At 47.6% G+C, this 15,452-nt stretch overlaps 1 protein-coding gene across 1 annotated transcript; it reads left to right on the forward strand.

The window, feature by feature from the left end:
* The first annotated feature begins 730 nt into the window (after nucleotides 1–730).
* LOC144149324 (BTB/POZ domain-containing protein 6-B-like) lies at nucleotides 731–14,392 on the forward strand. Its single transcript, XM_077680886.1, has 4 exons — nucleotides 731–794; nucleotides 6,899–7,116; nucleotides 10,523–10,814; nucleotides 13,410–14,392. Exons 1-4 carry the CDS (start codon nucleotides 786–788, stop codon nucleotides 13,695–13,697), a joined length of 807 nt encoding a protein of 268 aa, XP_077537012.1. The 5' UTR covers nucleotides 731–785; the 3' UTR covers nucleotides 13,698–14,392.
* The last annotated feature ends 1,060 nt before the right edge of the window (nucleotides 14,393–15,452 follow it).

Genomic DNA, 15,452 nt, shown 5'->3' on the forward strand with positions numbered 1-15,452 from the left:
CGGGCAGGGCATGTAATGCGAAGGCAAGATAACCGCTGGTCATTAAGGGTAACAGAGTGGATCCCTAGAGAAGGTAAGCGTTGCAGGGGGCGGTAGAAAGTTAGATGGGCAGATGAGATCAAGAACTTTGCGGGGATAAATTGGGCACAGTTGGCACAGGACCGAGGTAATTGGAGAATAATGGGACAGGTCTTTGCCCTGCAGTGGGCATAGATAGGCTGATGATGATGATGATGACTTTCCTATCACTCCGCTACTCTCAGTTACACTGTACTACTGTCGTCTATGCCATCTATATGTAAGCCTATCGCAAATGGTTTGGCCTTACAAAAAGAAACACCAACAAAATTCTTAAGAAACATACCATATTATTCCAAATTACGAATGATAAGCAGTTCGAGGCCGCAATGCTCAGCACAGACCCTTTGATCAAGGTCTGGCTAGCCAGGGGGGCGAAGACGCGGCGGGGACCCATGTGAATCCCGCCACCCCCGAAAGGGCGCCGACGGCGACCCGAAGAATGTCTGATCCGTGGCAACAATAAGGTCTTTCTCATTTGATCTGATGAACTTGTGTATCGGCTTCTAGAAATTAATTAGCACGTCTTATCACACCAATCGCTCACATTTCTAGAGCTGTGAGGTGACTGCGTCCAAGCGGCAGTGGTGTGTCATCGAACAACCGCGAATGGGTGTGATAATTCTGCGAATTTCTTTGTTTACCGCAGGTCCACAGGTTACGAGTTTGTGCCCCAGCAGCCGACCTTCCTCAGTCAGTATACCGGAATGTTTGAGGTACGCGTTTGGGCCGTGTTTTAAAGCGCGGCTCACCTGGAGCGAATTTCGCCGACGAACTTCGCCCAACGGTACAGCCCCCGGGACGGGGCCTGTTGCTTGCCTAGACCCTACATATTTTAGTTCACGCTACTAACATTCTACTTCACTGTTACGCTACTACGGAGGGAAGAATACTGCCCTGTATGCATATAGAGTCATGTCTCATTAATGTGAACCCCGTTAATAATATGGGCACGCCGCAATGTGGACGAAATTTTCGGCGACCCGTCTCTCGCCATGCAGTTCTGCCGCGTTAATAAAGAAACCCGCAGTCCGGACTATGAACAGATATTTTGGGGACGAAACGGGCAAATAGAGCCATTTTTGTCTCGTTATTATGGACATGGGTCCACAAAGCAAAAATAGAAAAAAATGACTGTGAACCCCAGAGGCCCCAGCGCGTATCTTGTCCTGAGGCTCAGGACAAGATAAGAGGGCGATAATAGTTCGTGCCAATATTCGGTGCGCATAAAAGGCAAAGCTGTACGCTTCCCTGGTCAGTTCGGTGGAGGCAATGGAGTGGACCGAGCTCGCTGCTCAGCTAAAAAAGAAATATGCCACTTCAAAAGTCAGACGCATTCAGCATGTGTTTCACAATATTTGTGGTTTTGACCTTGCATGGTTCATTACTATGGACAACTCACATTATGGACGATTTTTCTGGGGAACGCAGGTGTCCATATTAACGATACATGACTGTATCAGAGCTAGATCGCCAACGAACTGCCTGGCGATGATGATTATGACGATGATTGTTAATGGTATCTCATTTTTGACTGGGTGGTGACGTGTTCTTACCAAAGAATCTAACATATCTATGTTTTATACTCTTCGTTTAATGCTCGCACTGCGATGAGGGCAGGGTCGAAATACTTTTTTTACAGGTGGTAGCTATCCCAGGCAATATTCCCCTCTCTGCTCTTCTTTTAAACAGTATTGTAATCTTCTTTTACATCTCGAAAACAACTCCAGGATTACATTCTGGTGCTTGATATGCAGAAAGCATTTGATAACGTCAGCCAAGAGGGGATCTGTACTTAGTTGGCTTGCGTACCTTTCGCAAGCAAACTAAGTAAGCTCGCCTTAGCATCACCTCACATAGTATTTGTCATGATGACTCGCCGACTGAACCCCTTCGTTTAGTTCCCTGTTTCCCTCTCAAGTTTCTGTATCCGTTCGTGCAGATTCACAAGAATCGTACGTTATTTCTGACTCCTCGTTCGCCTTGCCGAATCGCGGACTTCGAATCGTTACTGTGGCGTGCATTTTGTGAAATATGTCTGACTCCTCATTCGCCTTACCGAATCGCGGAGTTCGAATCGTTAATGTTGCGCGCATTTTGTGAAATATATATTTCATATCTTCAGATCGCGAAAGGTGAGATACTCGCTGTTCACGCTGCTCTGTTGTCATCGACGGTTATTTACCATTACGCTTGTAAATTTGCCTGGCCGAGTTGAAATTGGGACCTGGGCTCCCCCAAATGGCTTTTTTCATTCTGGCCGTTCACGGTCACCAACCAGCTAGTTATGAAGGCGAAATTGCTTCTGCTGCTTTATTTTCGTATTTAGCGTTGTGGTCAGCCCAAACACTGTAGTCCCCAACATGCTTGCTGCGCTGATTCGAGTTCCTCATATTTTGTGCCCCGTATGTAGATCGTCGTCCGCGTGCCGATGGCGTAGGGGTGCTGTGACCCGTGAGTGGTGTGATGAATAGTAAGCGTTCTCTGCAGTCGGATAGCGTAATTTGTGAGTGGGTGAGTGAGTGAATGAGTGCGTGCGTGCGTGCGTGCGTGTGCGTGTTCACGTGAATGCGTCTGCGTGCGTGCGAGTTCGTATCTTTGTGCGTGCGCGCGGGTGTTCAAGTGTGTTGGTGTGTGTGTGCGTGCATGTGCGTTTGTGTGCGTGTGCGCGTGTATGTGTTCGTGTGTGTTGCGTGCGTGTTCGTGCTTCTGTGCGTGCGTGCGTGTGCATGCGTGCGCTTGTGTGCGTGCGAGCGTGCGTGCGTGCGTGTGCGTACGTGTGCATGTGTGTGCCCGATGACTTATTCTCCCCGTTACTTCGTATAAACGTTCGACGTGAACTTGTCTCGGTGCCCGGTGCGGGCTTATGACGGTGTAGTTTAGGATCAAGCTGCGGTTTTGCTCTGCGGCAGGCTGGCGCCGTTCAGGGAGGGGGACGGGAAGGGAGGCGGGTGCAACTCGTCTTCATGAGGACGCCCGCGCTAAAGTCAGGCGGCGCCGATTTGGAGCGACCACGCGGCGCCGCCTCTCTCTCTCACCTTGCCTCTGCCAAGCGCTCAAGGCCAAGCGAGCCTTCCTCCACCTTGCTTGCCGTTTGCAATCTTTTCGTGGCAGTGTTTTGCAGTACACTCTCGCTATGCGCCCTTTTCGCCTGGGATTACTCTTGAAATAAACCGTTTGGAGGTCCTATCTCGAAGCGCGGATATCGCGCTTCAAGCTAGGAATATTTGCGCGTGCTAGCCAGTATTTTGACATATGGCAACAGCTTTTCTAAGTTTTTCTTCCGAACTGGACTATTTCTTTTATGTTTGCCACCGCTGTCAAAATTTTTAGTGTTTCTTTTCTTTTGTAGAATCTGAGCGAAATAGCATAGACAATAACAAAAAGTTATGGATGGCTTCAGGCAAATTTGCGAGAATTTGTTCATTTCGTAAAAGAGTCCAGCGACGATTACCGCTTTGAAAGTGACATATCAAGACATGTGCTTATAATAACCGAATACATACTTAAGAAAAAGGGAGACCCCATTCCCGAGAAAGGTAAATTTTAGCTCAAATCAGTATTTCATGCGCGAAAATATTTTACGTGCGCGTGAGTGGAGGAAGCGAGTGGTGATTGCGAGTGAGTGTGAGTGGTCATTGCAAGTGGGGAGTGCGAGTGCGAGGGAGTGTAAGCGGCGAGTGCAAGCGGTGAGCGTGAGTGCGGATGAGTGCGAGTGGTGAGCTTGAGCGCGAGCGAGTGTGAGTGGTGGGGATGAGTGGTGCGCGTAAGCGTGAGTGCGAGTTGTGACGACGAGTGGCGAGCGTGAGCGGGAGTGAGTGCGAGTGGTGAGGGCGGAGTTGCGAGCGTGAGGGCGGAGTGGCGAGCGTGAGGGCGAGTGAGTGCGAATGGTGACGACGAGTGGTGAGCGTGAATGGGAGTGAGTGCGAGTAGTGAGGCCCGAGGGGCGAGCGTGAGTGCGAGTGGTGGGGCGGAGGGGTGAGCATGAGCGCGAGTGAGTGCGAGTGGTGCGGAGAAGTGGAGAGCTTGAGCGGGAGTGAGTGCGAGTGGTGAGGGTGGAGGGGTGAGCGTGAGCGCTAGTGAGTGCGAGAAACTCGCTAGTGAGTGCTAGTGAGTGCGAGAAACTCACTCACGTTCACGGTGGGGGCGAGTGGTGGGGCGAGTGGCCAGCATGAGCGCGAGTGAGTGTGAGTAGTAAATTGGAGTGGCGAGCGTGAGTGCAAATGAGTGCACGTGGTGAGGGCGGAGTGGCGAGTGCGAGTGCGAGTGCGAGCGTTAGGATAAATATATTTTTTTGAGTGAGTGTGAGTGAGTGGCATTCAGTTTTGCCGACAATGCACGTGGAGCCTCTAGAGTTTTTGCTTGCGCCCGTGAGTACACCATTGAACCTAGCCATAAGAAGGTTCGCCGTAAGAACTTATCAAGTTCCGATTACACAGTTAGCTCTCATAAGGGTCCCTAACGAGGCACGAATTATGTTCTAACGCGCGGAGCTGTGGCCATCATGTAAATCAGCGCCTTGTTGTATATGGTCACGGGACATAGCGGTGGGCAATAACCAACACCTATACCAAACGTAACGTGGCGGCCGAGCAGATAAGACGAGCGATGAAGAAGGCGAACTCTTACGTTATTTACAAGGCGGCGATCAGATAACAAGCGCAGGGTTGTTGTTGCTGTTGCGCCTTTAGATATGGCACATACCCAATGAGGGGATCGGCCAATGAACAGGGAAGGGTTAAAATAAATGGAATTCTTATCTAATTACGAGACGCTTAGAAAAGATAATTTAGACCGGCTGGAAAGAGTTTTGGTTCCATAAACGACAGAAAACAACAAAAACTGGAAAATCAAGGCGAGGGTGACTGATCGCAATCATAAAGAGAATCTATCGGGATTTTCAATGAAGCGCAGGAGGGCAGAGCATACATTCCGCTGGCAAAACCCCATTTCGGAAGCCCTGAATGATAGTAGAGCCGGCACTGTTTGGGATACCCCCAAACTGCAAAGCGGCACCTCCAGGGTCTGACGTCTGAGACGTGAAAAACGTCGACATATCAAAAGGTAGTGTTCCACAGACTCGTCTTCGTTACAATAGCTGCACAGAGATGTTGGCTCCAGACGAGACCTGTGTAAGTACCGATTTAACTGGGGTACTCGACAACGTAGGGCTGTAATAATCACCTCTAAGTTGCGCGAAGGGCACATTTCAGGTTTCTATGAGAATTTAAGATGATTAAAATCGCTTAATGACAATAAAACTGATTCTTGCTGTCCTTGGAGTTTCAGCATCCAACGGTACCTAGCAGCGGTAATTAAAGGTGTCGGCTCAACAACTTCTACTACAGGATCAGAAAGTGCGATCCTTGCTAGAGAGTCGGCGGTCTCGTTGAATGTGATCCCCGCATGATCAGTAACCCAAAGAAGGTTAATTTCAGTGAGGTGAGGTGGCAGGAGTGACTGAAACGTCCGCAGAAGAGGAGTACCTTTAGGGGAAGAAAGGGCTAAACATACAGAAAGAATCTGAAATTATGATTGGAGATGTAATTGATGCATCCAGCTTTCGTAGTGCCAGGACAATTGCCAGAAATTCCGCGTAGAGTATGGGGACAAAATCATCCAGACGAACTGAAAAGGTTCAGTTAAGGGAAAGGGAAAATATACTTATACCGGATTTCTCTTCTCGTTGAGCGGCATCAGTATACATTATAGCACCTGGCTGCATGGAGGCCAAATAATCGTGGAGAAGATTGAGCAGTCGGGCTGGTAACAGTTTAGCATTTTTGGGGAAAATGTTCCGGAAATTAATAGAAAGAGAACTCCTGTCAAGATATGGAATAACCTGATTTATTGCTACACCCAGTGGAGAAAGGAAGCTCTGTAGCAAAGTGCTTTGTGGACATAAGGATATGGGCCTTTGGTGCACCAGAAACGCAGCTGGTTCAGCATTAAAGATAAACTGCTCCCTGTTCACCCCAGAGCTATAAGCTCTCAGAAAAGTTTCCACAGTAAGTATCCGAAACCTATTAAGCAGAGCAGGAACGCGCGCTTCCAAGTAAACTACTGCATTAGCTGCATTCTTAGGTAATCCTAAGCAGCAGCGAAGAGCCAGGCGTTCCAGAAGAACCAGACGATGTAGCTTATACGCTGCGAACCCAGCAAATAGCACACACCCAAGCTCTAAAATGGGGCGAACGTACATTCTGTATATTATAAGGAGGGTCCCTCTCCCCATACCCTTCTAAGACAGAGACGTCTCAACATCCCAACAGCACGTGTACCTTTGGCCTCTATGAGGGCTATATGTGGGGTCCAGTCAAGCTCATTGGTTTATATTATCTTAAGATACTTTAAAGAAGGAACCTGAGGAATTATGCACTGTCGGTAACTGAGAGTAATGTTAACAGGGGTTGAGATCGGAAAAACCGATGAGGAACATTTGTTGACATTCAGAGAGACAAATACTGTCCAACCAGGAGGCAACGATGTTCAGATATGACTGCATTACTGCGTAAAGTGCTTGAATGTCAGGTGCTGATGCAAAAAACGCAATATCGTCCGCATAGACATATGTAGTGTCACCAGAAACCACCGGAATAGCGCACGTCAGCACCTTTTTCGTCGTCGTCGTCGGTGGTCCTTTGTAATGGCGCTGTGGGGTATTGCCCACCGCTATGTCCCGTGACTAGTACAAGAGATGGAATTGTTTAGTGCCGACAAATGCATTTATATATGAGAGTCATGTGAGAAGTTTTTGTATGGAAATACCCGCCAAAAGTTTATGTACTTTCATCTGTGTGGCGGATGTTTCATCTCGCAGCTCAACTTCAAGAGGTTCCTGGCGACCGGCCTGTACGCGGACGTGGAGTTTGCCGTGAAACCGGACGCATTTCCGCTATCGAAGACCTTCAAGGCTCACAAGCAGTTCTTGGCCATGCGAAATGAGCAATTTGCCGCCATGTTTTATGGGAAAGAGGCGCAAAATGGCACTGTGGTTATCACGGACCTTCACCCGGACGGATTCTATGGGCTTATGAAGTGAGTTTTGGGAATGGCTCTGGTCTATGCTAGTTGGTACATCTTCGATGCGAATCAGCTTGAATAAAACGAACACAAAGGAAGAGGGAGATACACGACACCCTTCTGACTATCAACTGAAATTTTACTGAAGGAAACACAGATATATACACACAAAAATACGAAAAATATAAAATTTGTTCAGGCCGGCCAGTGATATGGTTAGCGGAGATCGCTGCGCAGAAACTCTTTTTCGGTTCGTGATAGGGACACAGACGGCACACTGACGCAGCTATCTCCAGCTTTGTCTATTGCCAATGCTTCGACTATTTCTCGTCCGATCCTGCTTCTCTTCCTTCCGATAACTGCGATTTCATGCAAGTAGGCGTCACAGTGGCAGTCTATAAAGTGGGTAGCAAGGTGGCCGGAATGGGTTACTTGGAGCGAAGCAGCATGCTCTCGGGCCCTGTCATTCGGGGAACGGCCGGTTTGTCCGATGTAGACGGACCGGCCCCTCGGGGGAATTGCGTAGACCACATTTTTGCTGGAATCTGCGTATCCTGCACAGTGCTTTTTTGTCGCAAACTGGCCTCTTCGCGCATCTGTTCATTTGACAACACATGCCGTAGGCCTTGTTGGGGGCGGAGAATACGACCTTGACGCCATGTTTCTTCCCCCACTTTTTTCATGGCACGGGAAAACCCATGCCCTCAACTTTTTTTTAGGTTTTTGCCTTCACATTCTTAGAAAGTTACATGCATTCTCCGTGACGCGTTTGCCTAACGCTTTGGTTATTTGGTATCCGCCCTACAGGTATACTCTAGATATACCTAACCGGTTTCCCACAGTCCTCAAACCGATGAGGACGGAGGGAGGGAAGTGGCCGGCTTGAGGGCACCTCGTCAACGCGAGTTTGTCGGGCAGCCTGAAGAATGCTAGCAGCATCACGTCGGAACTCATCGGTCATGCATGGCTGCTGCCTGATCTATAAATGTAAAAATATTGCGGCAACCTTCATTTGCGTGGGCACCTTAGACTTGCTCAAAGAAGCACATTTTTATCGTTTGTCCGGTCGATAACATAGTATTTATTTCATAAAGTCCGAAAGAAGGAAAACTACCATGCGCGGTCTGCTGCAGCCACACTTAATTGGTGCGGCTGCAACAGACCGCGCATGGTAGCAGTGAAGCCCATACAAGGTGCTACGTAATTAGGCGATTCAAACGAGTTTCGGTTTCGGTTCTGTGAAACAACATGCTTGGTATCCGACGTTATTGTTGGCTGGGCATTCTCGATTTATCAGTAATCGGCATACCGCGCTTCTGCCATTTTGTCGGCTGTAAAATGCGTCAGATAAGCCTACCAGCATGGGTGGGAATCGTAACAATCGCTATCCGAGGCGTGCGCAGTGGATGAACGCCCTCCGCGTCACCGCATACGCTGAAATGCGATGCGCCTTTCCGCCATCAATTTGCAGCTTGCCTGGCTCGTGCCTGTATCGTAAAAGGCCTGTTTACACCAGGCCAAGAGTCGGCTGATTCAGGACTGTGTCCGCAAGCAGTCGGTGCTTATGGCAACACCACGTCATCGAGAACTATCCAGTGCGTCATTGGAAGTCTGCACGCGTTCTGCGAACTCTCTTGTGGAGCAATGAACGTTACTGCGCGAAAATAGCGAATTCATGTAAAAAAAAAAACATTACCCAAACACAAATAAATCAACTTAAAAAGACATGGGCTATCGTGGATTCGAACTTGTGAATTGCGAAACATTGTACCTAGTGCTTCAGAACACTCGACTACAAGCCAGGGGCGTAAATAGGGAGTATATAATGTATAGCCAGTTTACATTTTTATTCAGGTTTAGCATTTTGAGCTGCTATGACACACATGTCTTGAATAGCGCTCGTGAAGGAATAAGCGTACCCCAAATTTTCACAAATAAGCGACTGAATTCACCAGGCGGAAAACCGTGCACAGATGTGTGGTTTTGCATCTGACCGCTGTGCTAGGTCACCCAGCGCGAAAAGTGCTTCCGGAACCTTGGTTTTACGCTGTGCGATAAAAGTTTCGGTTGACTTTAACTCCTCAGTACCTATATTAACTTCGCTGACACTTTTTCTGTCTTCAGTTTGCTTTAGATTTTTCAAGCGTACCAGTCAGCGAAACGTCATATGTGCGCTTGTGTGGAGCGACTTGTACTTAGAGCTTGATGCAGTCTACAAACTAACTAACTAAAGGAATATTCTTTGCGGCGCAAACGTGCCGTGGCTTAGTTTCAACTGAGCGAGCGAATTTCGACGACCCGCCGGCCGCCACTCGACTAAACGCTGGGCCGTCTGATTCTGTCGGGGCATCGGCTAGTCGTGCAGTAGCGCAGTCAAGCCAAGCCATCTTTTTTTTGACGTAATACGAAACGTCATGGGAAATCGGCAGGGAGGATGCAGACAGAAGGACAGCATTTCCGAATTTATTTTTCTACTGAACAAAGTCGTGTAAACGCAGTGAGAGTGGACGAAACATGGCCTATAGACTTCACACTGCAATTTGCACTACTAATCCGCCATGTTTACAAATCACTTCAGTGTCCCTTTTAAAAAAAAAGATAGTTAAAACGCGAAGATTTTGCCCATGCACCCTGAGTCAGACCCACAGTCCAAAATCCACTCTGCCTAAGTTCAAAATCTAAATTGCCGAAGTCCAAAGCAAAAGTACTGTGCCAAAGTGCAAAGCCAACGTCCAACCCCACACAACCAAAGGCCAAATCCAAATGTCTGTTATCATCATTATCGGTAACAGTGTGTACTGCCGAGCTATATTTCGCGCATTACGAGAGGTCTTTTAGGTGTGCAAAAGCATCCTATTGTTACATTATGTGGTGTGTAGTTGATGTAGCCTTTGTGAAACTGATCGTGTGCGGTTGGTCTTCCTGCAGTGTGTTTTACTTGAACGTCAACGCCATCAGTGAGGCATAGAGAGCTTCGCTTTAAAAATAATTGGGGAAGCGGAATGGGAGATGGAATCTCCAGATCTTAAAAGAAATTAATCCATCTTTCGTAAATCTTATCCTCACTGAAACATTTTCCCCTTTTTGCAGCAAAAAGTTTCCCAGATTGTCTGAACACTCACTTAACTTTGCTGTATGTCGAAGTTGTGTTCTTCGACATGGTGGGCGTGTAGTATAGATAACGGCAACTAAATTTGAAGCGAGGGTATCTAGCGAGTTCTTCGGAACCAAGAATATACCCGGCGAAACATATATACTACGAAGCTTCATGCCATCTGTGACGTGAAAGCGTTGATTCCACGGTGAAATTTGTTCCTAGGTAGTAAGCTAGCCTTGCTAGAAAATATAGCGTCTTGAATAAAGGAGTGCTAGTGTTAGCATTTACTACATTAAGTTAAATTTTCTTGATTTTTTTTTGCAGGTATCTGTATCTTGCAAAAGTCAAGGTGAAGAGCATTGAAGAAGCAGTGTACACGAGAAGTGCTGCTCGAAAGTACAAGGTGCCTGAACTCGAGCTGGCGTGCTCCTTGTACATCAATATTCACGTCTCCGCGGAAAACGTATGCTTCCTGATCGATGATTCTGTCCAGGGCGGAGCTCTACGCGTCGACTCTGTCGTCGACTTGATGCTGAAGAAACAATCTCTGGAAGTGCTTAACTCTGAAGCTTTTGCGAACTGCCTTGAGCAGACCGTGCACTACGTCCTCGAAAAGGTAACTGATCAGGATCATAGCTTAGATCCGCGCTGAAAACGTGTACATCGAGCCTTGTTGTTACAGACTTGTCTTTCTGGGAATATTTAACCCCCAAAATTTTGGCCCGCTTGTCTGTCCATCCGTCCGTCCATCCGTCCATCCGTCCGTCTGTCTGTCTGTCTGTCTGTCTGTCTGTCTGTCTGTCTGTGTGTCTGTCTGTCTGTCTGTCTATGTTCATTGATTCAGCCATCTGGCGAAAAGATGAAGAAATACTTGAAAGGGAACTTTCTGTAGCCAAAGCAAGAGAGGCATTCACATAGCAGAGGCGGCAGAAGGCATTTGCAGTGAAGTGAGCGGCCCATATTTTTCTAACCATAAAGTAAGAACGAAAAAAATACAAGCAATTCCCCTAGGTTAGGGAGGCTGATCGGCGAGGATTTTTAGCACACGACTTAAAGATGGCACAGAATTTAGCGAAAGCTAGCTTCGAGCAAATTATATACATCTCGGGCGCGGACGGCGGTCATTCCGAAGAAAGTTTTGTGTCTAGGGCACGCTACATACATGAAACCGTAGCCGTATTAGTGGTAAAGTCGAATCTCGTAATTACGAACACTGGTATAGCGAATTACCGGCTATAGTGAAATAAATACGAACTTTGGTTGGTCACGCTTCCTTTCAATGACACGTATTCTGTTAGGACGAAACTCAAACCGCAAGAGCCGTACGTGATATCGGATATAACGAAGAAATATTGGCCAGTAGGCCGAGAAGCTACTTGGAAAAACTCCCCGCGTGCCAAACTGAAGAAGTTGAAAAAGCCCTTTTGATCGCGGACACTGAAAAATTTCATCCTGCTCAGTGCTGTGAATAGCCACCAGGCGAAGATCACACCCTTTCTCAAAAATAAGCAAGAACGCAGGAATCTTCGGTCAAATGAACTTTGTTCTGTTATGATATCACGTTTCGTGTTCTGTTCATTTACCTTGATATAAAGGTTACGTTTATAGTGGTTTCGAAGCCTAAAATATTTCGTGTTTGTATCAACGATTTTTGTGGCAGCCAGATTGCCGATTGGTTTGAGCCTATTTTAACTCTACTGTTACAACGAATATCTGGTATAATGAACTAAATTAGTGTCCCGACACTACGTTATAACGAGGTTCGACTGTATTCACTGAAACTTTTGCGGGCGATTTTTTCGCTTGGCAACACTGAAGACCGCCATGACCATCGCCACTGTGCCTGCGCCTACACTTTCCGCCCGCATCTCGCAGTAAAAAAAAAAAAACACCAGCGGGCATCGTCTGCCGCGTTTCAACCCGATTCTCGGCGGTGGCGTCAACATATTTATCATTAATTGCAGCCACATTATGTGGTCGCGCTCTACTTGCCCTCGCGCACGTCCCAGTCTTGTTTCTTGGAGGAGGCTTAGGTCAGCGGCTGCCCAGTGCCCAAACAATATTCTTTGACGTCCTAGGGAAGTCGCCGGAAAGTGGCTGGGGCATCGCCACTGCTTCATGGGTTTTTTAGTATCGAAGTTTCGATACTAAAGTTTGCGAAGTTTGGTTCGAAGTTTGCGAGAAAATCTCCCTCATTGCTATCAGGAAAAGCAGTCTTTTTTTAATGAACCGAACTTGCATTTGTCTTTAGGGGCCCCTTAAGGGGCCCATGCAAACAAAAGAGAAGTTTGCTTTATTCGAAAGATTTCGTGTTTTATAGTTACCCCAGCGTGTGTCCGGCTACAAACAATGTCGTATTCAACGAGGAATTAAACAATTTAGGTTAAAGTTTTGATTCTCCCGCCAAATCGTGGGTTTTCGGGACGTCTGCCATGAAGTCATGAGGGCGGGTATTCAAACGAACTTCCAGTGCGTCATTAGGCTCTGCAGCCTTGCTTACCGTCAGTCCTCCCACATGGCGCTGCCATACAGAGCCGCCGACCGTTGTCCGCCGTTGCTTTTCTTTTGAACATATTTTCACCTGTCTTGGTTTTTGTTACGGTAGAGAGTAATCGTTTCGTGAAACATGGGGTATGCTTGACAAACAGGGTCACGTAAGGCAACGTCGCTTACGCCAATCGGCCAGTGTCGTGTAAGAGAATTCCGCCGGACTGCTGCGCAGCTATAACTGGCATAGTGCGCCCAGTGCCTATAGCAGTGCGCATCGGTACTTCTAATATTTACGTGTATTTTCGTAACTTTCATTATTTACCCCACAATTCTTACTGCCGTAAAATGAATATGCATTACATCAAAGCGCAAATAGCTCGTTCGGCAAGCTTATAAGCTCTGCTTTTGCCGGCCTCAGCCAATCGCACAGCCGGGCATATGACATCATAGGTTCTGCTGCGTGTAATGAGCTACTCGGTCGCAAGGCCATTCTCTTTTTTCTTAATTATATAGCTTATTTGAGCGAAGTGAGCGTTAAAAGTGGTGTCAGTATGATTCTAACGAGGCGATCTTTCGAATGACCCAAACTTGTGTTCTGTTTGCATGGCCCCTTTAGGTCTGAAACATTGCGTCGCTATATACGAGGATTTATTTTCATATATAGGTTTCTTGGGTGTGTAAATCACCGAGGTTTGCACCGACTGCGAGCACATCTTTGCAGGTGACGGAAGTGCCAGAGATCTGCGTAGTGTATGCTGTCCACCGCTGGGCACAAGATGCATGCCAGAAGAGAGCAACCACGGACGAGAAACAAGACCTCAAGACAATCATGGCTCCGTTTTTGGCCAAGCTGAGGTTCCTGGCGCTGACACCTGAGGAGTTCATCACGATTGCAGGAACGTGGGACGTTCTCGACAAAGATGACGCGTTCGCCATTCTGAGCCTCCTTATTAGTAACGAATCCATCTCTCCACCTTCTTGGATGTGCCAGGAGAAATCGCCACGATAATGAAGCGAAAAAGGAAATATTGTCCTCCAGAGTTCTGAGAGTGGCACGGTTTATCTTTTTGGGCCACGTTTGTAAGATTTAGCTTGTATTTTCATTTGTGACAAATTAACGGAGGTGTAGTTTGAGCAATATTGCTGTATTTTTTTCTCTGCAAGCACAATACTTGAGCCTAGTTTGATAAGGTCGCCCATCTGAGTTTTATGTCCCGAGAGCAATGGTGAGTTTGATCTATAATTAAGCGAAAAAAAAGTAGCTCTGACAACTGCACAGGTGGATCTGTTCACAACATGACTTTTGTAGTCATTGATGTTTTGCTAGGTTCCGGCAAAGTTTCGCGCAACTGAAGTGCATTTCTGTCGAGTATCATTCGGCTGCCACAAGGAACACATCTCGCATGGCGGCAATCATTGCTGGCGACTAACCACTTATTGAAGTTGGCAGTCGGTGCCAATACCCAGAGGCATGCACGTATCTGTGTCAGAAGGTTCGCTTTAAATAAGGGGCTAGCTTTTGATTACTTTTGGTGGTATTGTCATTGCAGGTGACCAACCTGAAACATTTGCGCTTTTGTAAAACATTGCTGAAGGCGGTGTGTCGTCATGTTATTTTGAATGTTTCTGTCAAGTATGTTGTTCCAGAAAGTCAGTATTAAATATTCGAACAGTACCCAATCTTCAGAACTGCGCTGATTGTTGTAGCTTCGTGTACGTACATACCGCGGCGAGTATAGCGTTGTGAGCGACCCCGCCTCTGCAAGAGGTGGACGCCAGCGCGCGTAAGTCGGCTCCCCTGTTTCAGCGGATTTCATAGGCGGGCAACTGGCTTTAATTTTTTTAAAAGCACGTGTAGTCATTGAAGAATCTCTCGTGACTGCAGTGGGGTACCATACTGCTTTTATGTGTGCGTTAGGTGTGCGTGTCACACATACCAGCTTCACGAAGCGGGCACGCGATAAAGAGCAAATTGTTTACCCTTGGTTGACACAGCGCCTACGTGTGCTGGGTTTACTCAGATTGCGACGGTGCGGCAACCCACTGGAATGCAAACCTGTTTGGTGCGCTTACACTATCAAGCACCCCTGGTGTACCGGTTACGCTTGACAATCATGGGCGTCAGCAGAGGGGGGGGGGGGGTGGGGTGAAAAAAGGGCACTTGTACCCAACCCCCCCCCCCCCCCCCCCCCCCAGCCAGAGCATCCAGATTGCCCCCATCCTCTTTTTCTCTCCCCGCAAGTAGCGGGTTCGCCTCCCTCAAGAGAAAATCCTGCCGACGCTCGTGTTGAAATGTCATGCCAAACATCCTGAATGAGTCGATTGTTTGATTAGCACTGCAGTGTACGAGCCAACCAAAGTCCACCTCCAAGGTATGTAGGGGGACTTTGGTTTTCAACTTTCCGCCCTTTATCACACCAAATCCAGTTGACAAGTGATCAGTGCAGGCCGGGCGCTTCCTGTTACACCTAGCGCCTCCTATAGCGGTTGACTTTGAACACTCCCGCCATTTTTTGGTAAACCGCTAAAATGGGCTCGCTCTTCGGGCTCTGTGGCCTTGTGGGCAGCGTCGCGGCTTATAACGCTTAGAAATTTGAAAACAATGCACTAGAAAGTGACTGACCTCACCCAGAAGAGAATAGGAGCAACGTGACGTTATTGATTTTTGTCGGGAAGCCGTCAGCAGGAGCTTGAACCGAGGCCTCTAAATGTCGCAGCGCTCCCTACCGCTCATTGTCTCTTTTATCTTTCAGCAAAATATTCT

Source organism: Haemaphysalis longicornis, unplaced genomic scaffold (assembly GCF_048455015.1).
Source record: "Haemaphysalis longicornis isolate Haplotype H1 unplaced genomic scaffold, Haemaphysalis longicornis Haplotype H1 scaffold_8, whole genome shotgun sequence".
Taxonomy (NCBI): domain Eukaryota; kingdom Metazoa; phylum Arthropoda; class Arachnida; order Ixodida; family Ixodidae; genus Haemaphysalis; species Haemaphysalis longicornis.

Coding starts and splice junctions, on each gene's coding strand:
- LOC144149324 (XM_077680886.1), top strand. Junction 7,117..10,522: donor GGATTCTATGGGCTTATGAA/GTGAGTTTTGGG, acceptor TTTTTTTTGCAG/GTATCTGTATCTTGCAAAAG. Junction 10,815..13,409: donor TGCACTACGTCCTCGAAAAG/GTAACTGATCAG, acceptor ACATCTTTGCAG/GTGACGGAAGTGCCAGAGAT.